Here is a 15,511-nt window from a genome sequence, read left to right on the forward strand (position 1 = left end):
AACCTTAAGTGTCTGAAAGGGGGCACCTCCCATGGGTGGTTGTTCCATAATCTGGGTGCTCAAGTTGAAAAGGCCTTCTCCCTTGTTCCACCAACCAAACCTCCTTCAGATCTGCCACCCTAAGAAGAGCCTCAGAAGCTGAGCAGAGTTCCCCAAACAGGTTCACCGTCTCTCATCTCTCGCCACACATGTCCCCACCCATTCTACCTTGTTATTACGGATGAAGCTGCGCCCACTGAGGGGGTAGTTCAGTGGGGTGCTGGGCGGGTGCACTGCTTGAGGGGTCCGCTCTGCTGCATTCTCTGAGCCTTTCTCCACCATGGCTTCCGGGGTCAACTCTGGAGGAGGTCGTGGCGGCAACTGCAACAAGCGCTTCCTCAGAGACGGGGAGCTGCTTGGAGTCGTACGTGGGGATGTGGTGCCTGTGCTGGAAGGAAGCAGAGAGACAATGATGAGCCAAGGCCCCAATTTAAACACTACCGTTCCCAAGTTGCCCAGGAACAAAACTCAAGATGATCTCTATGCCGTGTTTGCCTTAATACAAAGCATTCCCCACGTTGGTCCTTCTAACCCTCTATCTTGCTTTCACCCTCCAAACAACATCCAGCTCACATGTAACCCCTAAGAGGACCTGTGTCTTTAAGAATTGCGGAGAACTGAATTGTATTTATCAGGAAGGACAGATCCTGAAGCTGAGGCTCCAATACTTTGGCCACCTCATGGGAAGAGAAGACTCCCTGGAAAAGACCCTGATGTTGGGAAAGATTGGGGGCACAAGGAAAAGGGGATGACAGAGGACAAGATGGTTGGACATTGTTCTTGAAGCTACCAACATGAGTTTGACCAAACTGCAGGAGGTAGTGGAAGACAAGAGTGCCTGGCGTGCTCTGGTCCATGGGGTCACGATGAGTCAGACACAACTAAATGACTAAATAACAAGAATCATTGAGTGCATTTATTTCCCACCTGTCCTGCATGGACCTCAAGATGGCATACAAAGGAGTTCTAAGCAGACCCAGGCTTGCTTAGCATCATCATCAAGGTGGCTGCAGCCACTGCCATATCTTGCTGGGATACAAAAAAACCAACAACCTGCCGCCATTCAGTTTCTCCCATCACTGAAAAACTATGGATGCTTCCAGACTGGGGAGATGGGGCAAACGGGTCACTGAGAAATATCTCAATGGTTGCTGGCAACACATTGTGGTGGTGGTTACTCAGCGCTTTTTTTCCTAAAAAAATGTTTAGGGGTACTCTCATTTTGACTCAAAATCATCATTTTATAGTTCAAATTGGGAAAAATAATTATAGTAAATGGACAAAAGTACAAAGATTCACAAAATGTTTAGGGGTATGTGTATCCCTGCGTACCCCCAGAAAAAAGCACTGTGGTTACTCATCAGAAAGCATATAACCCAGATTAAATGAGCAAAAAAATACAGGCTGGTATTTTGATGCCAAAGACACCTGGTGGATGTTACAAAAAAAAGGGGGGAGCTTTCCATGCATGAAGAGTACCCGTCTTGGAGCACCCTGTAACAGGAAAATCCATATTCTCTGTACTATTGAACTTTTAAAGACACAGAAACCCTCTCTGCAGCTTAACAAATTTCCAAGTTGGGTTTCTTGATTTTGTTTTTTCATTTCCTGTCCGGCAGAAGCTATTACTAGAGCAGAGGAAATGTAAACAGGAAAGCTCCCAGCTCATGAGAAGAAACAGGATCCTAATCCCAGAGTCAGGTCACCTGAGGAAACGCCAGAGATTCTAAGAGACACTCAGAAGGGGAGTGAAGAGCAAACTGGAGTCAGATTTGTGGGCAAACCACCCTCAGCTAAGGACCCAGTTTGTATAACGGACCAGATACTCTCCTTCCCAAATCCACGGCGTACGAAATAATACGAGGCCACACCCAATTTGTACAGGTCTTCTCCTCCAAAAAAGAAAGAGTGAAAGGAAGTTGTGTATATGACTATCCATGCTTATTACCACAGTGTAGTTATCCCCCCTCCAGTTTATCTTTGCAGCAACCCTGTGAGGTAGGCTAAGATGAGAGACGGACTGGCCCAAGGTTGCCCAGTGAGCTTCGTGGCTCAGTGGGAACTAGAACCCAGGTCTTAATCCAACACTCCAGCCACTACACCACACTGGCTCCCCATCCATACTGCCCACAAGCCATGGGGAAAGGGATTCCCCCCCCCCCTGTTACTGTTCCTACTGGGCTCCCATCTATGTCCGTGTGTGAGCAGGTCCTGTGAAAAGCCTTTGAAATGAAGGATGGGAAGACGAATGTTTGCCAGTGGCCTCCGGGACATGCCAAGAGAATTATTTTATAATGAATCAAAAAGCGAGGCCTGTAGCGTCGATTACTCCTGTTCCACCCTATTACTCCTTCCATTCGGTCATCTGGGTTATGCCCCCCAATAATCTCCTTTGCCACATGTTCTATAACCATGATTAGCAATTATGACATGCACTTAAAAAACAAAAATTAGGCATGTACAGGGATGCATAGCTATCAACACCACAGCACACAAGGCGCATTTTAAGCCTTCTCAGTTGCAGTCTTGCTTAAAAAAAACCTGCCCTCCTCAAATTAGCAAGTAGCCTTATGGGAAAATGTCTTTCCTTATGCAGATTGTTGCAGAGGCAAGCAGTGATTTTTTAAAATCAAGACTACATCAAGGAGAGAAGGCTTAAACCTCTCCTCCCCATGAGCTCTGCAGCCCCCTACAATTGGCATTTTGTTTTTTAAAAAACCCACAGTATGACTGCTAATCAGGTCATTAATGTACCGTGTATCCTTGGAGCATGCTCAGTTCCCCTTGGGAAGTTTTTGGAAACCCCACCAGCAGCGTTTAGGTGTTCTCCCCGCTTGAAGATTGCTTCTACAAGCTGTGGGGTTCCCCCAAACCTGATACCTTCATCTTGTGAATGGGCCGTGCTGTTTTAGCGACATAAGCCACTGCACTCACCTATGAGCACCGGAACCAGTGAAGCTATGGAACATCCAAACCATGCATTTAAAACATCCTGGGAACCACAGTTTACCCCCCCCCCCCCCGCCACAGAGCTACCATCCCAGCGCCATTTACAAACTATAGCTCCCAGGATTCTTTGGGGGAAGTCATGTGCTTTTAAGTGTTTGGCATAGAGTGCCTTACAGCAATTGTCTTATTTACTCCCATGACAGCCTTGTAAGCAAAGGCATAAGGAACCGAGGCTAAAATAATACAACTTGCCAAAGGCCGCTCTGACAGCTCATGACTTAAGCAAGGATTTGAAACCAGGACACCCTGATCACAGGAAAACATGCATCACATCAAGGAATATTCCCATGCAAGCAAATTTTCTTGTTTTAATTAGGGCTGTCACTTCATTGGAGGAATATTAACTGAACGATTATAAAAGCGTTAACTGATAAATACGTTAGTTAAATCTGCAAAATTTGCTCATGAATAAAGCAATCGGGGGGGTGGGGGGGACATTTGTTTTTCAACGGTGCATGACTATATCAAAGCATCATCATAGAAGAAGCATTCTCTCTTGAGTGAAATAATTCTTCTAAAAGAGAGCTGGTAGTTAAAAGGAGCTGCATTAAAATCACCTTCATTTCAAATAAAGATGAATTATGATTAAATAACAATGAAGCCTCATTGATCAGGAGGCTGTTTTAAGTTGCCCAACATGTTTTTACAAAATTATTTCTTCCATTGACAGCCCTAGCTTTAATAATTATGAGCATGTGAATAAAAGGAAGGGGTTAAAGTGCATCACCATCTCATTTAGGGATGGAATCCTGAACAGTAACAAGGGCAGACTTTGCCAACCTGATGTGCTGGCTGGGGCTGATGGGAGTTGTAGTCCAAAACATTGGGAAGGCATTCAAGGTTGGCAAAGGCTGAACTAGGGGTAATGTTTCATTGAGCACAATGGGAATTACTTCCAAGCAAATGCACATGTAGGCTTGTGCTGGACTCCATTTCCCCCCACCATCCTTGAAATCAGAGTGATCATAATAGTCTGAGGCTTATTTATTATGTGCTGCGTGGCAAACACAACCTATGTTTAAACTGTTAATTTAATAATAATAATAATAATAATAATAATAATAATAATAATAATAATAATAATAAATTTATTTATATCCCGCCCTCCCCAGCCAAAGCCGGGCTCAGAGCAGCTAACAACAATAAAATAAATACAACTTTCTAAAATCATTTCATTATAAAATTAATTCAAATCAGATTAATGGCAACCATTGGGCTAGAGTTCTGTGAGGATTGCCAAAAGAGTTAGAGTTTAATCCGTGCTAGGGCTATAGTAAGGAAGAGTAGAGAGCTGAAACTGGTCAAGACAAAACCAAACAGAATAAGAGACTGACCCATGTGGACGCCCCATAAGCTGTACCAAAGGAATGGGGAACCTCCAGGGGCTGTTGGACACCAACTCCCATCAGCCATGGCCAGCATGGCCAATTGCCAAGGAAGATGAGAGTTGTAGTCCAACAACAACACATGCAGGGCTACAGGTTCACCCCTGGTACCTCTTCAATCATAAATCTAGCAAGCAACAAGAATAAAACAAGGATAAAGGAAAGATAAACCAAAACTCCACCTCCTAAATGTGGAAGAATTGGGAAATCTGAAGTTTTTTAATTTGGGCCAGGCTAGCAAATAAAGTGGTACCTCAGGTTAAGAACTTAATTCGTTCTGGAGGTCCATTCTTAACCTGAAACTGTTATTAAACTGAGGTACCACTTTAGCTAATGGGGCCTCCCGCTGACGCCGCGCTATTTCTGTTCTCATCCTGAAGCAAAGTTCTTAACCCGCGGTACTATTTCTGGGTTAGCGGAGTCTGTAACCTGAAGCATCTGTAACCCAAGGTACCACTGTAGTGGTTTGTTTGTTTGACTTGTCTACGTGTAGCAAGGAAGCTGTGGCAAACTGGGAAAGAGCTGGTTCCTTTCCTTTCCAAGCCATCGGAAAGTCACAAATGGCTAATACTACCTTCCTTTTGCAGACAGGGTAGTTGTGGTTCACTGTCTACAGGGCCAGCATAAGGGATCCAAGTTATGGAGCTTGTATCCCACACCCAATGGGAGCATTCCCATTTCAGGCTCTCAAAAACCCTGTTGAGGTGGATGAGGCCAACATAGAAGCAGCCAGATCAAGATTACTATCTGTGCTTCAAGGCCGAGTGAGATTTGAATCCGTTCCTGCCCAGACAAAGCTTCAGACTCTGTCCGCTCTGCTGCATGGAATGCCAGGCACCAGTATCATGCGATTGGAGGCAATGTCAGGTTCTGCGACAATCTGCAAACAGCAAGGGCTGGGAATCTGGGAATAAGGCAGCGCCAGGATACTGGGTGTGGTGGTTTCAGGAGACATGTTTCCTCACACTTCCACGCTTATCATTATGCACACACACACACACACATACAGAGAGAGAGAGAGAGACCTGCCCCGATCCAGCAAGGAACTTACCGGCCACCCAAGGATCTGCCCTGTGTCCTGGTGCAAACGAGAGCAAGAAAGAAAGAGAGTGGAGGGAAATTCATGAGAACAAGAAATCAGGGTGTGGGGGGAGAGAAAAAGGCAGAAAGAGAAGGGCACCCAAAGAAGATAAGAGCAAGATAAAAAGATCTGCAGAGCTGTTTGGGCTACGCAGCTCACACCGTTATTTTGGCCCTCGCTCACCCGCATGCACACAAACCCCGCCTCTGTCTGCCCTTCCCGGACAGCCCCTTGCAGCAGGTGGCTGCTTTGCACTGAACAGCTGCAGGGGGAAACATACACACAGGCCAGTGTTTGGGAGGATGGCTGTCCCAAATGCTTTCTCTATCCTCTTCCTGCGGCACCCAGCCTCTTCAGAGAGTGTAGTTCTGTCTGGCCAGCCTGTAGTCCCCCAACCTCCGAAATCAGTATTTGTTTCTATGCCTATAGTGGATTCCAAGAAAAGAGCACGATGTTTTTGATACCAGGACAAGAGGCAAAAGCCAAGGCAAAGCCGAGCCCCCTGGCTCTCTGCCCAAAGAGGTGAGGTGTAAACTCTGGTCTCCTTCCCCCGACATGTGCATATCCTGGCAAGTCCCTTCTCAAACACCGCTTGGGTTCCATGAACTGAGTTTCAATTCCTTTCACTGTTCTAAAATTGGGCCTCACCATCACTGTGTCTGATGCCACGTGTCTGATTTTACAAGGGGCAACCCTGCTACCTGAAGGGCTGTTGAAGGGCACACTTCTATTTAAACAGAGTCTGGTTTAAACATAAAGAACCCTAAGAAGGGAGAGCAGGATGTCGCCCATCAGCAGCAAGCACTTGTGCGTAGATGTAGCAGACACATAGGTCGCCTGGTCACAGACTTCCCCGCTATGGGGAGGTGCATTGTGTTTCTATTTAGATTGCAGCAAGTCATCCTAAATTTGCATTTATGCACGTCAACAAAATCTTACTACAGGTGGAGGTACATGTTCCCCGATAAATCAGGGCATTACATCTATGTCCCAGATACCTCGATATCTGTCTACTTTATCGGCTGCGTCGCATAGATTCGCATTTGTTAGAGCCAGATTTAATGTGTTCCCCTCAAATGTGCTGAGCAATAGATTTTCTAACGGTAAAACCTCTGTTTTATGCGCATGTGACAACAAATCAATAGAATCCCTCTATCATATCTTGTTTAATTGCCCCTTATACGTTGTTCCCCGATCAAGGATCCTGAGTTCAATCATTCTGGAAATTGCTGCTAAACCACCTGAATTACATCTAGCTTATCTACTCCAGGACATTGACTCTTGTAGAACATTACAGGTTGCTAGATTCCTGATTTCAGTTCTTTCATATAAAAGACTTCATGGAATGCTGCATGACTATTAAAAATCCAGTAAACTCTATGCACCATCTTTATCCTCAAGGCCATAACACGGTACATCTAGAGATTGTAAATAATGTGAAGGAGATTAGGCGTTGAAATATTTTAGTTGATATTTTAGATTGTAAAATGCTATTTTATCTATTGATTTGTTTTACCTTGTGGGCTTATAGCCGAATAAAGTATTATCTATCTATCTATGCACGTCAACTTGCATGTGCAAATCACTAAACCTCTTTCATGCTCATTTTGTTTATTAAATTTATATACCACCCTTTATCAAAAGATCTCAGGGCAGTACAAGATAAAAGCACGACATAAAAGGACAAATAAATAAGTTTGGAAAATTTATGTTGAAACCTTTCTTTTTTTCCTTTTTGCAATGTGCAATTGCCCATCCTATGCCCCTCATCAGCATCAAGCTTTATTGAATTAGGCTGGCCTGGCATTTGGGATTTAGTGAAACTTTTTAATCACTGCTACCACATGAGTGGAGGGACGCAGGTGGCGCTGTGGGTTAAAGCCTCAGCGCCTAGGACTTGCCGATCGAAAGGTCGGCGGTTCGAATCCCTGCGGCGGGGTGCGCTCCCGCTGCTCGGTCCCAGCGCCTGCCAACCTAGCAGTTCGAAAGCACCTCCGGGTGCAAGTAGATAAATAGGGACCGCTTACCAGCGGGAAGGTAAATGGCGTTTCCGTGTGCGGCTCTGGCTCGCCAGAGAAGCGATGTCACGCTGGCCACGTGACCCGGAAGTGTCTCCGGACAGCGCTGGCCCCTGGCCTCTTAAGTGAGATGGGCGCACAACCCCAGAGTCTGTCAAGACTGGCCCGTACGGGCAGGGGTACCTTTACCTTTACCTTTACCACATGAGTGACCCTGGAGTTACTGGGACCAGCCTAAAAGCCATTCCAGGTATAGGCAGGTCTCTGGCAACCCACCCACACTCCCAAATACCCATTACACCCCCTTCCTGTTTGTATGCTCCCCCTACAACCTTCAAATCTGATATTCTATCCAATTCCACACAGTGTGGGTGTTTAAAACATCAAGGGTTCCTTGAAAGTATGACTGGTATAAATAATGTGGCATCGTTGCATTTGCCTTGCCTTGTTTTGTTTTGTTTTAAGTCAGTCACACCTAAGTCTCCAAGCAAACACCTAAGTGTTCCACCCAGGACAACAGGATCAGGTCCAGAATGGTACTGGATGCCCTGCCCAAAGCAGTCTTGTTTGAAATATATAATAACATAAGAAGCCTGCTGTTATCAGATCAAAGGTCTATCCAGCAACCTGTTTTCCACAGTAGCCAGCCAGATGCTAAGGATCTGCACTGGGACCAATGTTTTTTAACTTGTTCCTCAATGCTCTAGAGCCAAGCTTGTAAAGTTTTTCGGACCTTTGGGCAGTTTTGGGGTTTTGAGCGAGTTTTCGTCACTTCCTTCCCCTCAACCTCAGATGAAACCCCAGAGAAAGCAAAAGAGAGAGAAAGAAAGAAAGAAAGAAAGAAAGAAAGAAAGAAAGAAAGAAAGAAAGAAAGAATACATTAACACATTTCACTCTTCCAAGGGATCGTCTTGGTAAAAATTGCATACATCTGATAGAATCAATCTGAGCCTTGAAAGGCACATATGTGTTGAACAAGGAGATGGGAAAGAGTATCACTTTTCCAACTTCCTTAGTCAGCTCTGTTTACTTTTCTAAAGAGAAAAAATGGTAGACACCAACAGCATGGGGGCTTAAAGACTTTGTAGCAACAGGGAAAAATCCCCATGGGTGTCACTGTGCCCATGGGTGCCCTGTCTATAATTAGCGGGTTACCATACAAAAAATGGCATTCCCCACCGAAAGTGAGAAGTGGCCCATTCCACCCTGCCATCTCAGGATCTTACATTTCATTCTGTGGCATGTATAGACTAGGGCTGAAGGCTCAGTACCAGAGTGATTATCACCAATTGACAACTGGAGAAGAAGGATGAACCCAGCCCTAAAACTCAGGGTGATGTCAGGGAGAAAAAGCCCACCCCTCTTTCAGGGATGAGAGCAGAATCTTAGTGAGGACAAATTTTGCCAAACCACCAAGGACTGCCAGAAGTTTTGGATCACTTTCCTCCAATGAAGACAGAGTGAGGCCTCCGTACAGGATTCGTGGTGGCTTCCTATCCAGGCAGGCACACACTAGCCCCAGATCTGCTTAATTTCAGCCAAGGCTGCTGTGAGTAGCGGGTCTCTGGACCATGCCCTTGTACGACTCATAGGGTGTCAGATTCAGACACCAAGAAGCACACAGACCTGTGCGCTTCCTTAAGTGCTTCATTTTAAATTGAAGTGCTCTCAACTCTGCAGGGGGGAACCCTGTGTAAATGCACATAAATTCCAAATTTCACCAGAATATAGAATCCCACCTTCAACAGCAAAGGAAATGGCTAGACAACACAAATAGTTCATAAGCATCCCTAGGAAGTGCTCATTGCTTTTCACATGCATTCTTAATAATAGTTGTTACTATCAGTATTATTATTTACCGTATTTTTCATCCTATAGGACGCTCCGTCCCATAGGACGCACCTACTTTTTTGGGGGGGAAATAAAGGAAAAAAATTCTTCCTTTATTTTCTCCCCAAAAACCAGGTCGGGGAACAGTGGGATGGCGGTGCTGCGCCTCCCCGCTGTCCCCCGAGCTTGTGGGGCTGGCCCATGTCTGCCTGGCGCGAGGGGCGCTCTGCTTCAGGGCGCCCGCGCGTCAGGCGGCAGGCTACAGTCCGCAGCATGGGGAACCCTCTGTTTCAGGGCGCCCCCCGGGCCCCCCGGGTGCGCAAGGCTTGCCAACACCAGCGCGGAGCACGGGGCGTCCTCCAAAGGGCGCCCCGTGCTCCGCGCTGCCAGCTGCCGCCCGCAAGCCTTGCGCTCTTGGGGGGAGATCCCCCGGGTGCGCAAGGCTGGCCAACACCAGCGCGGAGCACGGGGCTTCCTCTGGAGGGCGCCCCGTGCTCCGCGCTGCAGGCTGCCGCCCGCAAGCCTTGCGCTCCCGGGGGGAGATCCCCCGGGTGCGCAAGACTTGCCAACACCAGCGCGGAGCACGGGGTGGCCTCCGAAGGGCACCCCGTGATCCGTGCTGCCGGCTGCCGCCCGCAAGCCTTGCGCTCCCGGGGGGAGATCCCCCGGGTGCGCAAGGCTTGCCGACACCAGCGCGGAGCACGGGGCGTCCTCCGGAGGGCGCCCCGTGCTCCGCGCTGCCAGCTGCCGCCCGCAAGCCTTGCGCGCCCGGGGGAACTCCCTCCGGGCGTGCAAGGCTTGCGGATAGCTTCCTGGAGCCTGGAGAGCGAGAGACGTCGGTGCGCACCGACGCCTCTCGCTCTCCAGGCTTCAGCAAAAGCCTGCATTCGCCCCATAGGACGCACACACATTTCCCCTTCATTTTTGGAGGGGGAAAAGTGCATCTTATAGGGCGAAAAATACGGTATATTAAAAAATTCTTACCCACTTTTCATTACTGTATATTCCCAAATAAAATAACTGCATAAATTCAACCTGTCAAAATATGCGCTGAAGAGTCAAGTCATTCTTCCTAATTCCTGTTTGTCCTTGAATTTCACTTCAGAACACCAAGTTCTGGGTAGCATGTGGGAGGGCTGTGGCTCTCAGCCAATCGTACCATTTGACCCTGTTTTCTTCTCTATGGACCATTGCTTGGCCTTATCTAGGACCCGCAGCTGCAGACTCTGGAGGGAAAGAATGCACCCACTTCCAGCTGAGGGAACATAAGTCCCAGTGAACATACACACCATATACACCATATATCTGAAGCAGATTTAAAGCACATCTCTTCCCCCAAAGAATCTTTGGTCTGTAGTTTATCACCCACAGAACTACAATTCCCAGCACCCTTAATTAACAAACTGCAGATCCCATGATTATTTGGGGGGGGGCACATGATTTTGGTGTCCTTTAAATTTATGGCGTGTATGCATCCCTAGTTGCATTTTGCAGAGCAAAATGGTGCAACAATCGGTCTATGCGACCAGGACAGCAGAAGATACACAAACATGCCAGCCTGCCTCCTCATCTAATTACACATCATGTAAAGATGGCCGCCAATTTAGACATCTTTTTTTTAAAAGCAGTTAAGACAAATTTGTGGATTACAAGGCTACTAGTCACGATGGTTACACATCACCTCCAGCATTGGAAGCAGCATGCCTCAGAATATCAGTTGCTAGGGAACAACCGTGGGAGGCATGCAGCTCAGCAGGCAGACATCTGCTTTGCATTCATAATGTCCCCAGGTTCAATCCCATATATCTCCAGGTAGGGATGGAGAAGACCCCTGCCTGGAACCTGGAGAGACACAGCCAATCAGCGTAGACGACACTGAGCTAGACAGGCCAATAACGCAGCTTCCTGTGTCCCTATGTCCTGCTGGTGGACTACAAATAGGCATCTGGGTTGGTAACCATGGGAACAGAAGGACAGGGCTAGACAGGCCTTTCCTCTGATTCAGCAGGACTCTTTATGTTCTCTATGAACCTCACCCCTGCCCTGCAACTCTATCCAGACAAAGAAAAGGCTGCCTGTGTTGATTCTGAGGCATCCCTAGGGGAAGATTCATTGGTGGCCTCACTGGTTATAAGAGGAAGGGGGACAAAAACCCAAGTTGCAGCCACTGGAGCAAGCCTTCCAGAATAGTATTAGGAAACTAGCAACCCACAAGTGCTATTTCCACAATATTCCCCAGGGCTCTTAGCCAGCTGCCTCCTGGGAATAAATGGCAGCATGGCTCCTCTTTGTTTTGCCCCTGGGTGATGAGAATAAATAGCTGCCTCATCGATATTCACTTACGCCTTATGGGAGCGGATAGAAGACACTGCCTTTGAACAGGGATACCTTGCCTAACAGTTTTCACCCAGGAGAAAAGGAAAGAAAGCTGGTGTTACGTTGCCCCTCGCGGCTGTGAAGCGCAGGGGGAAGAGACCAAAACAGAGGAGAGCTCGTATGGAGAGGGAAAGAGGGGGGCTGGGGTGAGACCTGGAGTTCTTATGAGGCTGAGGATTAAGAGGAGCATTCAAGATTAGGGCTGTGCAGGAGAGGAAGACAAGAAACAAGAGGCAGCTTTGAATGAGGGTGCTCTCGATCTGCTGCTTCAGGTGAAGGATGTTGTTGGTGTTTATCAGCTGCAACCTTGGTTAGAGACAAAGGACGGGGCCACAGCTCATTGCTAGGGCATCCACACAGCAGGTCCCAGGTCCAATCCTCAGCATTTCTAGGGAGGATTGGGACTCACTTGTCGGAAACCCTGCGTAAGGCAGTTTCTCCTACGTTTCTACAACTAGATTGTGCTCCTACTTCTTCAGACAGCACACAGATATAATAATAATAATAATAATAATAATAATAATAATAATAATAATAATAATAATTTATACCCCACCCATCTGGCTGGGTTTCCCCAGCCACTCTGGGCGGCTTCCAACAAAATAGTAAAATACAATAGTCTATTAAATATTAAAAGCTTCCCTAAACAGGGCTGCCTTCAGATGTCTTCTAAAAGTCTGGTAGTTATTTTTCTCTTTGAAATCTGGTGGGAGGGCGCTCCACAGGGCGGGTGCCACTACCGAGAAGGCCCTCTGCCTGGTTCCCTGTATCTTGGCTTCTCACAGTGAGGGAACCTCCAGAAGGCCCTCGGCACTGGACATCAGTGTCCGGGCAGAACGATGGAGGTGGAAACTCTCCTTCAGGTATACTGGACCGAGGCTGTTTAGGGCTTTAAAGGTCAGCACCAATACTTTGAATTGTGCTCAGAAACGTACTGGGAGTCAATGTAGGTCTTTCAAGACAGGTGTTATGTGGTCTTGGCGGCCGCTCCAGTCACCAGTCTAGCTGCCACATTCTGGATTAGTTGTAGTTTCTGGGTCACCTTCAAAGATAAAAACTACGGGATTTGCTATTGCAAGATGTGGTGGCGGCTGACAACTCAGGTAGCTTTACAAGTACAATTCCCAGGATATCCTGGCAGACGAGACAGACTATTGTGACTGCAGCACAGATATGCCAACCTTAGCCCAGAGCCCCAGAGGGCCTACCAATGCTGACACTAAAAATACAGTGGACAGCTCACAACCACCCACTGATTGTGGCACTGCAGCTGCTGCCTACTGCTGCATGTATACTTGCAGCCAAACACTTTCATCTGCCCCCGCTGCAACAAAACATGTCTCTTCCGTATCGGTCTCTATAGCCACAGCAGGTGCTGTAACTCTCCCGATGGTTTGACTTCACCTCCAAAGGCACACACTTCCATTGTCTCCATATATAGACAGATGCCATCCATACTTGCTAGGAAGGGCCCACCCAATTTAACTGCAATGTTTTTTAAATGGGATAGCTTGGTTGCATGTTTTAATTAGGAATGTTTAATGTTTCTGCCACAGGTTTTTTTACTCATAAATGCCTTAGATGCCTAGTTTGCCATTAAGCTGTATGTAAATTAAATAACATCCACAGCAACAATAACTGTAGCCAGCTTTGTGCCACGAGAAAGTGGGAAAGAAGAGAGAAACAGAGAAACGTAAATGGATGAGAAATAATAAATAGGCCCTATGTTGCAAAATAGTTAAAGCGAGTGGATCCTAGGCCTGTAAGGAATTAACATTACAGATCTTTGAGGCTTGCGGAAATCTTCCTACTTCATCCTTGACAGAGTCACCCCAACCTGTCATTAACACCCTCCAAAATTAGTCAAGCCTCCAGATCTGCCCCTCTTAAAAGCTCTCATGGCTGGCCCCAGATTTTGTATGCACTGTTTCCCTATTCATAAAGCACAAGAGCCAACTATGGTATACCCCATGTGGATTTTTAAAAAGCATTAAAATATGAAAAGGGCTGCATACATTTAAAGCACATTTCCCCTCCTAAAAAAGAACCCCGGGAACTGTAGTTACTGCTCACAGAGATACAATTCCTTTCAGCATGCTGCAGTTCCCAGGACTTGAAGGGGGGTGTCCTTTAAATGTATGGTGTGCACATAGCCTGAAAAAGAGGTTACAGAAGCACACCAAACGGCAGCAGAAAGGAGCAGGGTTATTGTCAGAAGAAGAGCAAGGGTGTGAGCTGGGGCTGAGAAAGAAAGGGCAGAGGGGACTGTGCATGTCATGTTCCTTGTTCTCCCATGCTCTGTGTGGCCACAGCATCCGCTCTAATGAAATGCTAATGCTCTCTCTGGGGCCGACCTTGGCATGGCATTGAGCAACCTAGTTCCCTCGCCTTGCCTCCCATCCACGTGCCACGCGGACCCCGGTGTCCAGAGGGAGGAAGAGGTCAGGCCTTCAGCAGATGGGGGCGGCTGTCACAGGAACTGCAGGGCTGACAGGGAAAGGGTCGACAGACAGAGAGCGACAGTTCATCCCCGCAGGTGGTGGGAGGCTGAGGATTCAGATCAGAGAGCCTTTTGCCAAGGCAGGAACCACATTTGCAGCCAGAATTGTGCCAGATTGGCAGGATGCTGCCCCAGATGTCAGGCATTGTGGGGTAGGGGGGAAGAGACAAGAGTTTCCTGTGAGCCACTTCCATTGCCTGGGCTCCTCACCTCCAGAATAGGAAGGCACAGGGGCAGCTGTGCCCATCCCCCACAAAGGGCTCAAGCTTTTGTCACAGGGATTCTCCACACTTCAGGGTGTTTTCGAAACACCCTCAAGTGTAGACTGCGGCTGATCCAAATTGCACATGCAACTCAAGCAGCTGATTAGGGTAACAAGGTTTTTGGAGGTGCTGGCTGCACGTGATCCAAAAGACACACTCAAAGGTCACTTGCGAAAGGATGGTGGAGCCACACACATTCAAGGAAGGCATCCTGAGGCCCACTTTCCCCAAGTTGCTGTGGAGTTGCTTGGGGTCAGCCTTGCCCTGACATGCCTTTTTATGTTTTCCTGGCCTCCTGAAAGCGTTGTAACCGCCAGCAGCTCCCATGCACTGAGAATGCATAAATAACCCAATGACGTGGCTGAGAGGCCTGATTGTAGAGGTCAGGGAGGGGGGGACCTGTGCGGCCCTCCTTCTGTTGTTGGACTCAAATTCTCATCAGCCCTGGCCAGAGAGACCATTTGTCAAGGGTGATGGGACTTGGAGTCCAGCAACATGTCTAGGGCCACAACTTCTCCATCCCTGATGTTAAGGCTTTTCTATGGAATTAGAACTGCACCAGGAAGGGAGCATTTCTGATTCTGTGCGAAAGATCTGTGTGATTAGCCTACTGCCCGAGTGGCTGCACAGGAGCTGCTCATAAATAGTTTTCACAGGGCTGTGAGAATGTGTAAAAGACACCTAATTGTATAGCTGCAGAGGAATTCAGGGCTAAACCCTGTGGTTTTAACCCATGGTTCATGTAAGGAAAGATACTTCAGAAATTTTCATCTGGAGCCTCCCTGATAACTCGCTAATGTCAATGAGATCCATGGGGCAACTGTGACCTTCCTGTAATGTGAATGTCTTTTGACTACCAGGAGTTCATGTTCTGTGTGTTTTCAGGCATCCAAATGACCTTCAGATGGTACAGAAAGTATATTATTTATCCACACTAGAAATGAAGAGACTTGTTTTTTCCTGGGATGGGTGAAATGAACCTCAATCGATAGGTTTGCCTTTATGTTCAG

The 15,511-nt window shown here is 47.4% G+C and overlaps 1 protein-coding gene across 5 annotated transcripts in view; it reads right to left on the reverse strand.

Annotated features, from left to right (window-relative positions):
• Window positions 1–15,511, reverse strand: part of GRAMD1A (GRAM domain containing 1A) — a 54,938-nt gene that overhangs the window by 32,773 nt on the left and 6,654 nt on the right. For 2 of the 5 annotated variants that reach the window (XM_083751055.1, XM_083751054.1), the window contains exon 2: window positions 208–427. The exons of 1 other annotated variant lie outside the window; for it this stretch is intronic. In XM_083751055.1, the coding sequence (XP_083607181.1) occupies window positions 208–321 (114 nt within the window). In that variant the 5' untranslated portion in view covers window positions 322–427. Of the gene's footprint in view, window positions 1–207; window positions 428–10,346; window positions 10,404–15,511 lie in introns of those variants that run through there. 2 more of the 5 variants (XM_083751052.1, XM_083751053.1) reach the window with 2 other exon arrangements.

Source organism: Podarcis gaigeae, assembly GCF_964106915.1.
Source record: "Podarcis gaigeae genome assembly, chromosome: 8".
Classification (NCBI taxonomy): Eukaryota; Metazoa; Chordata; class Lepidosauria; order Squamata; family Lacertidae; genus Podarcis; species Podarcis gaigeae.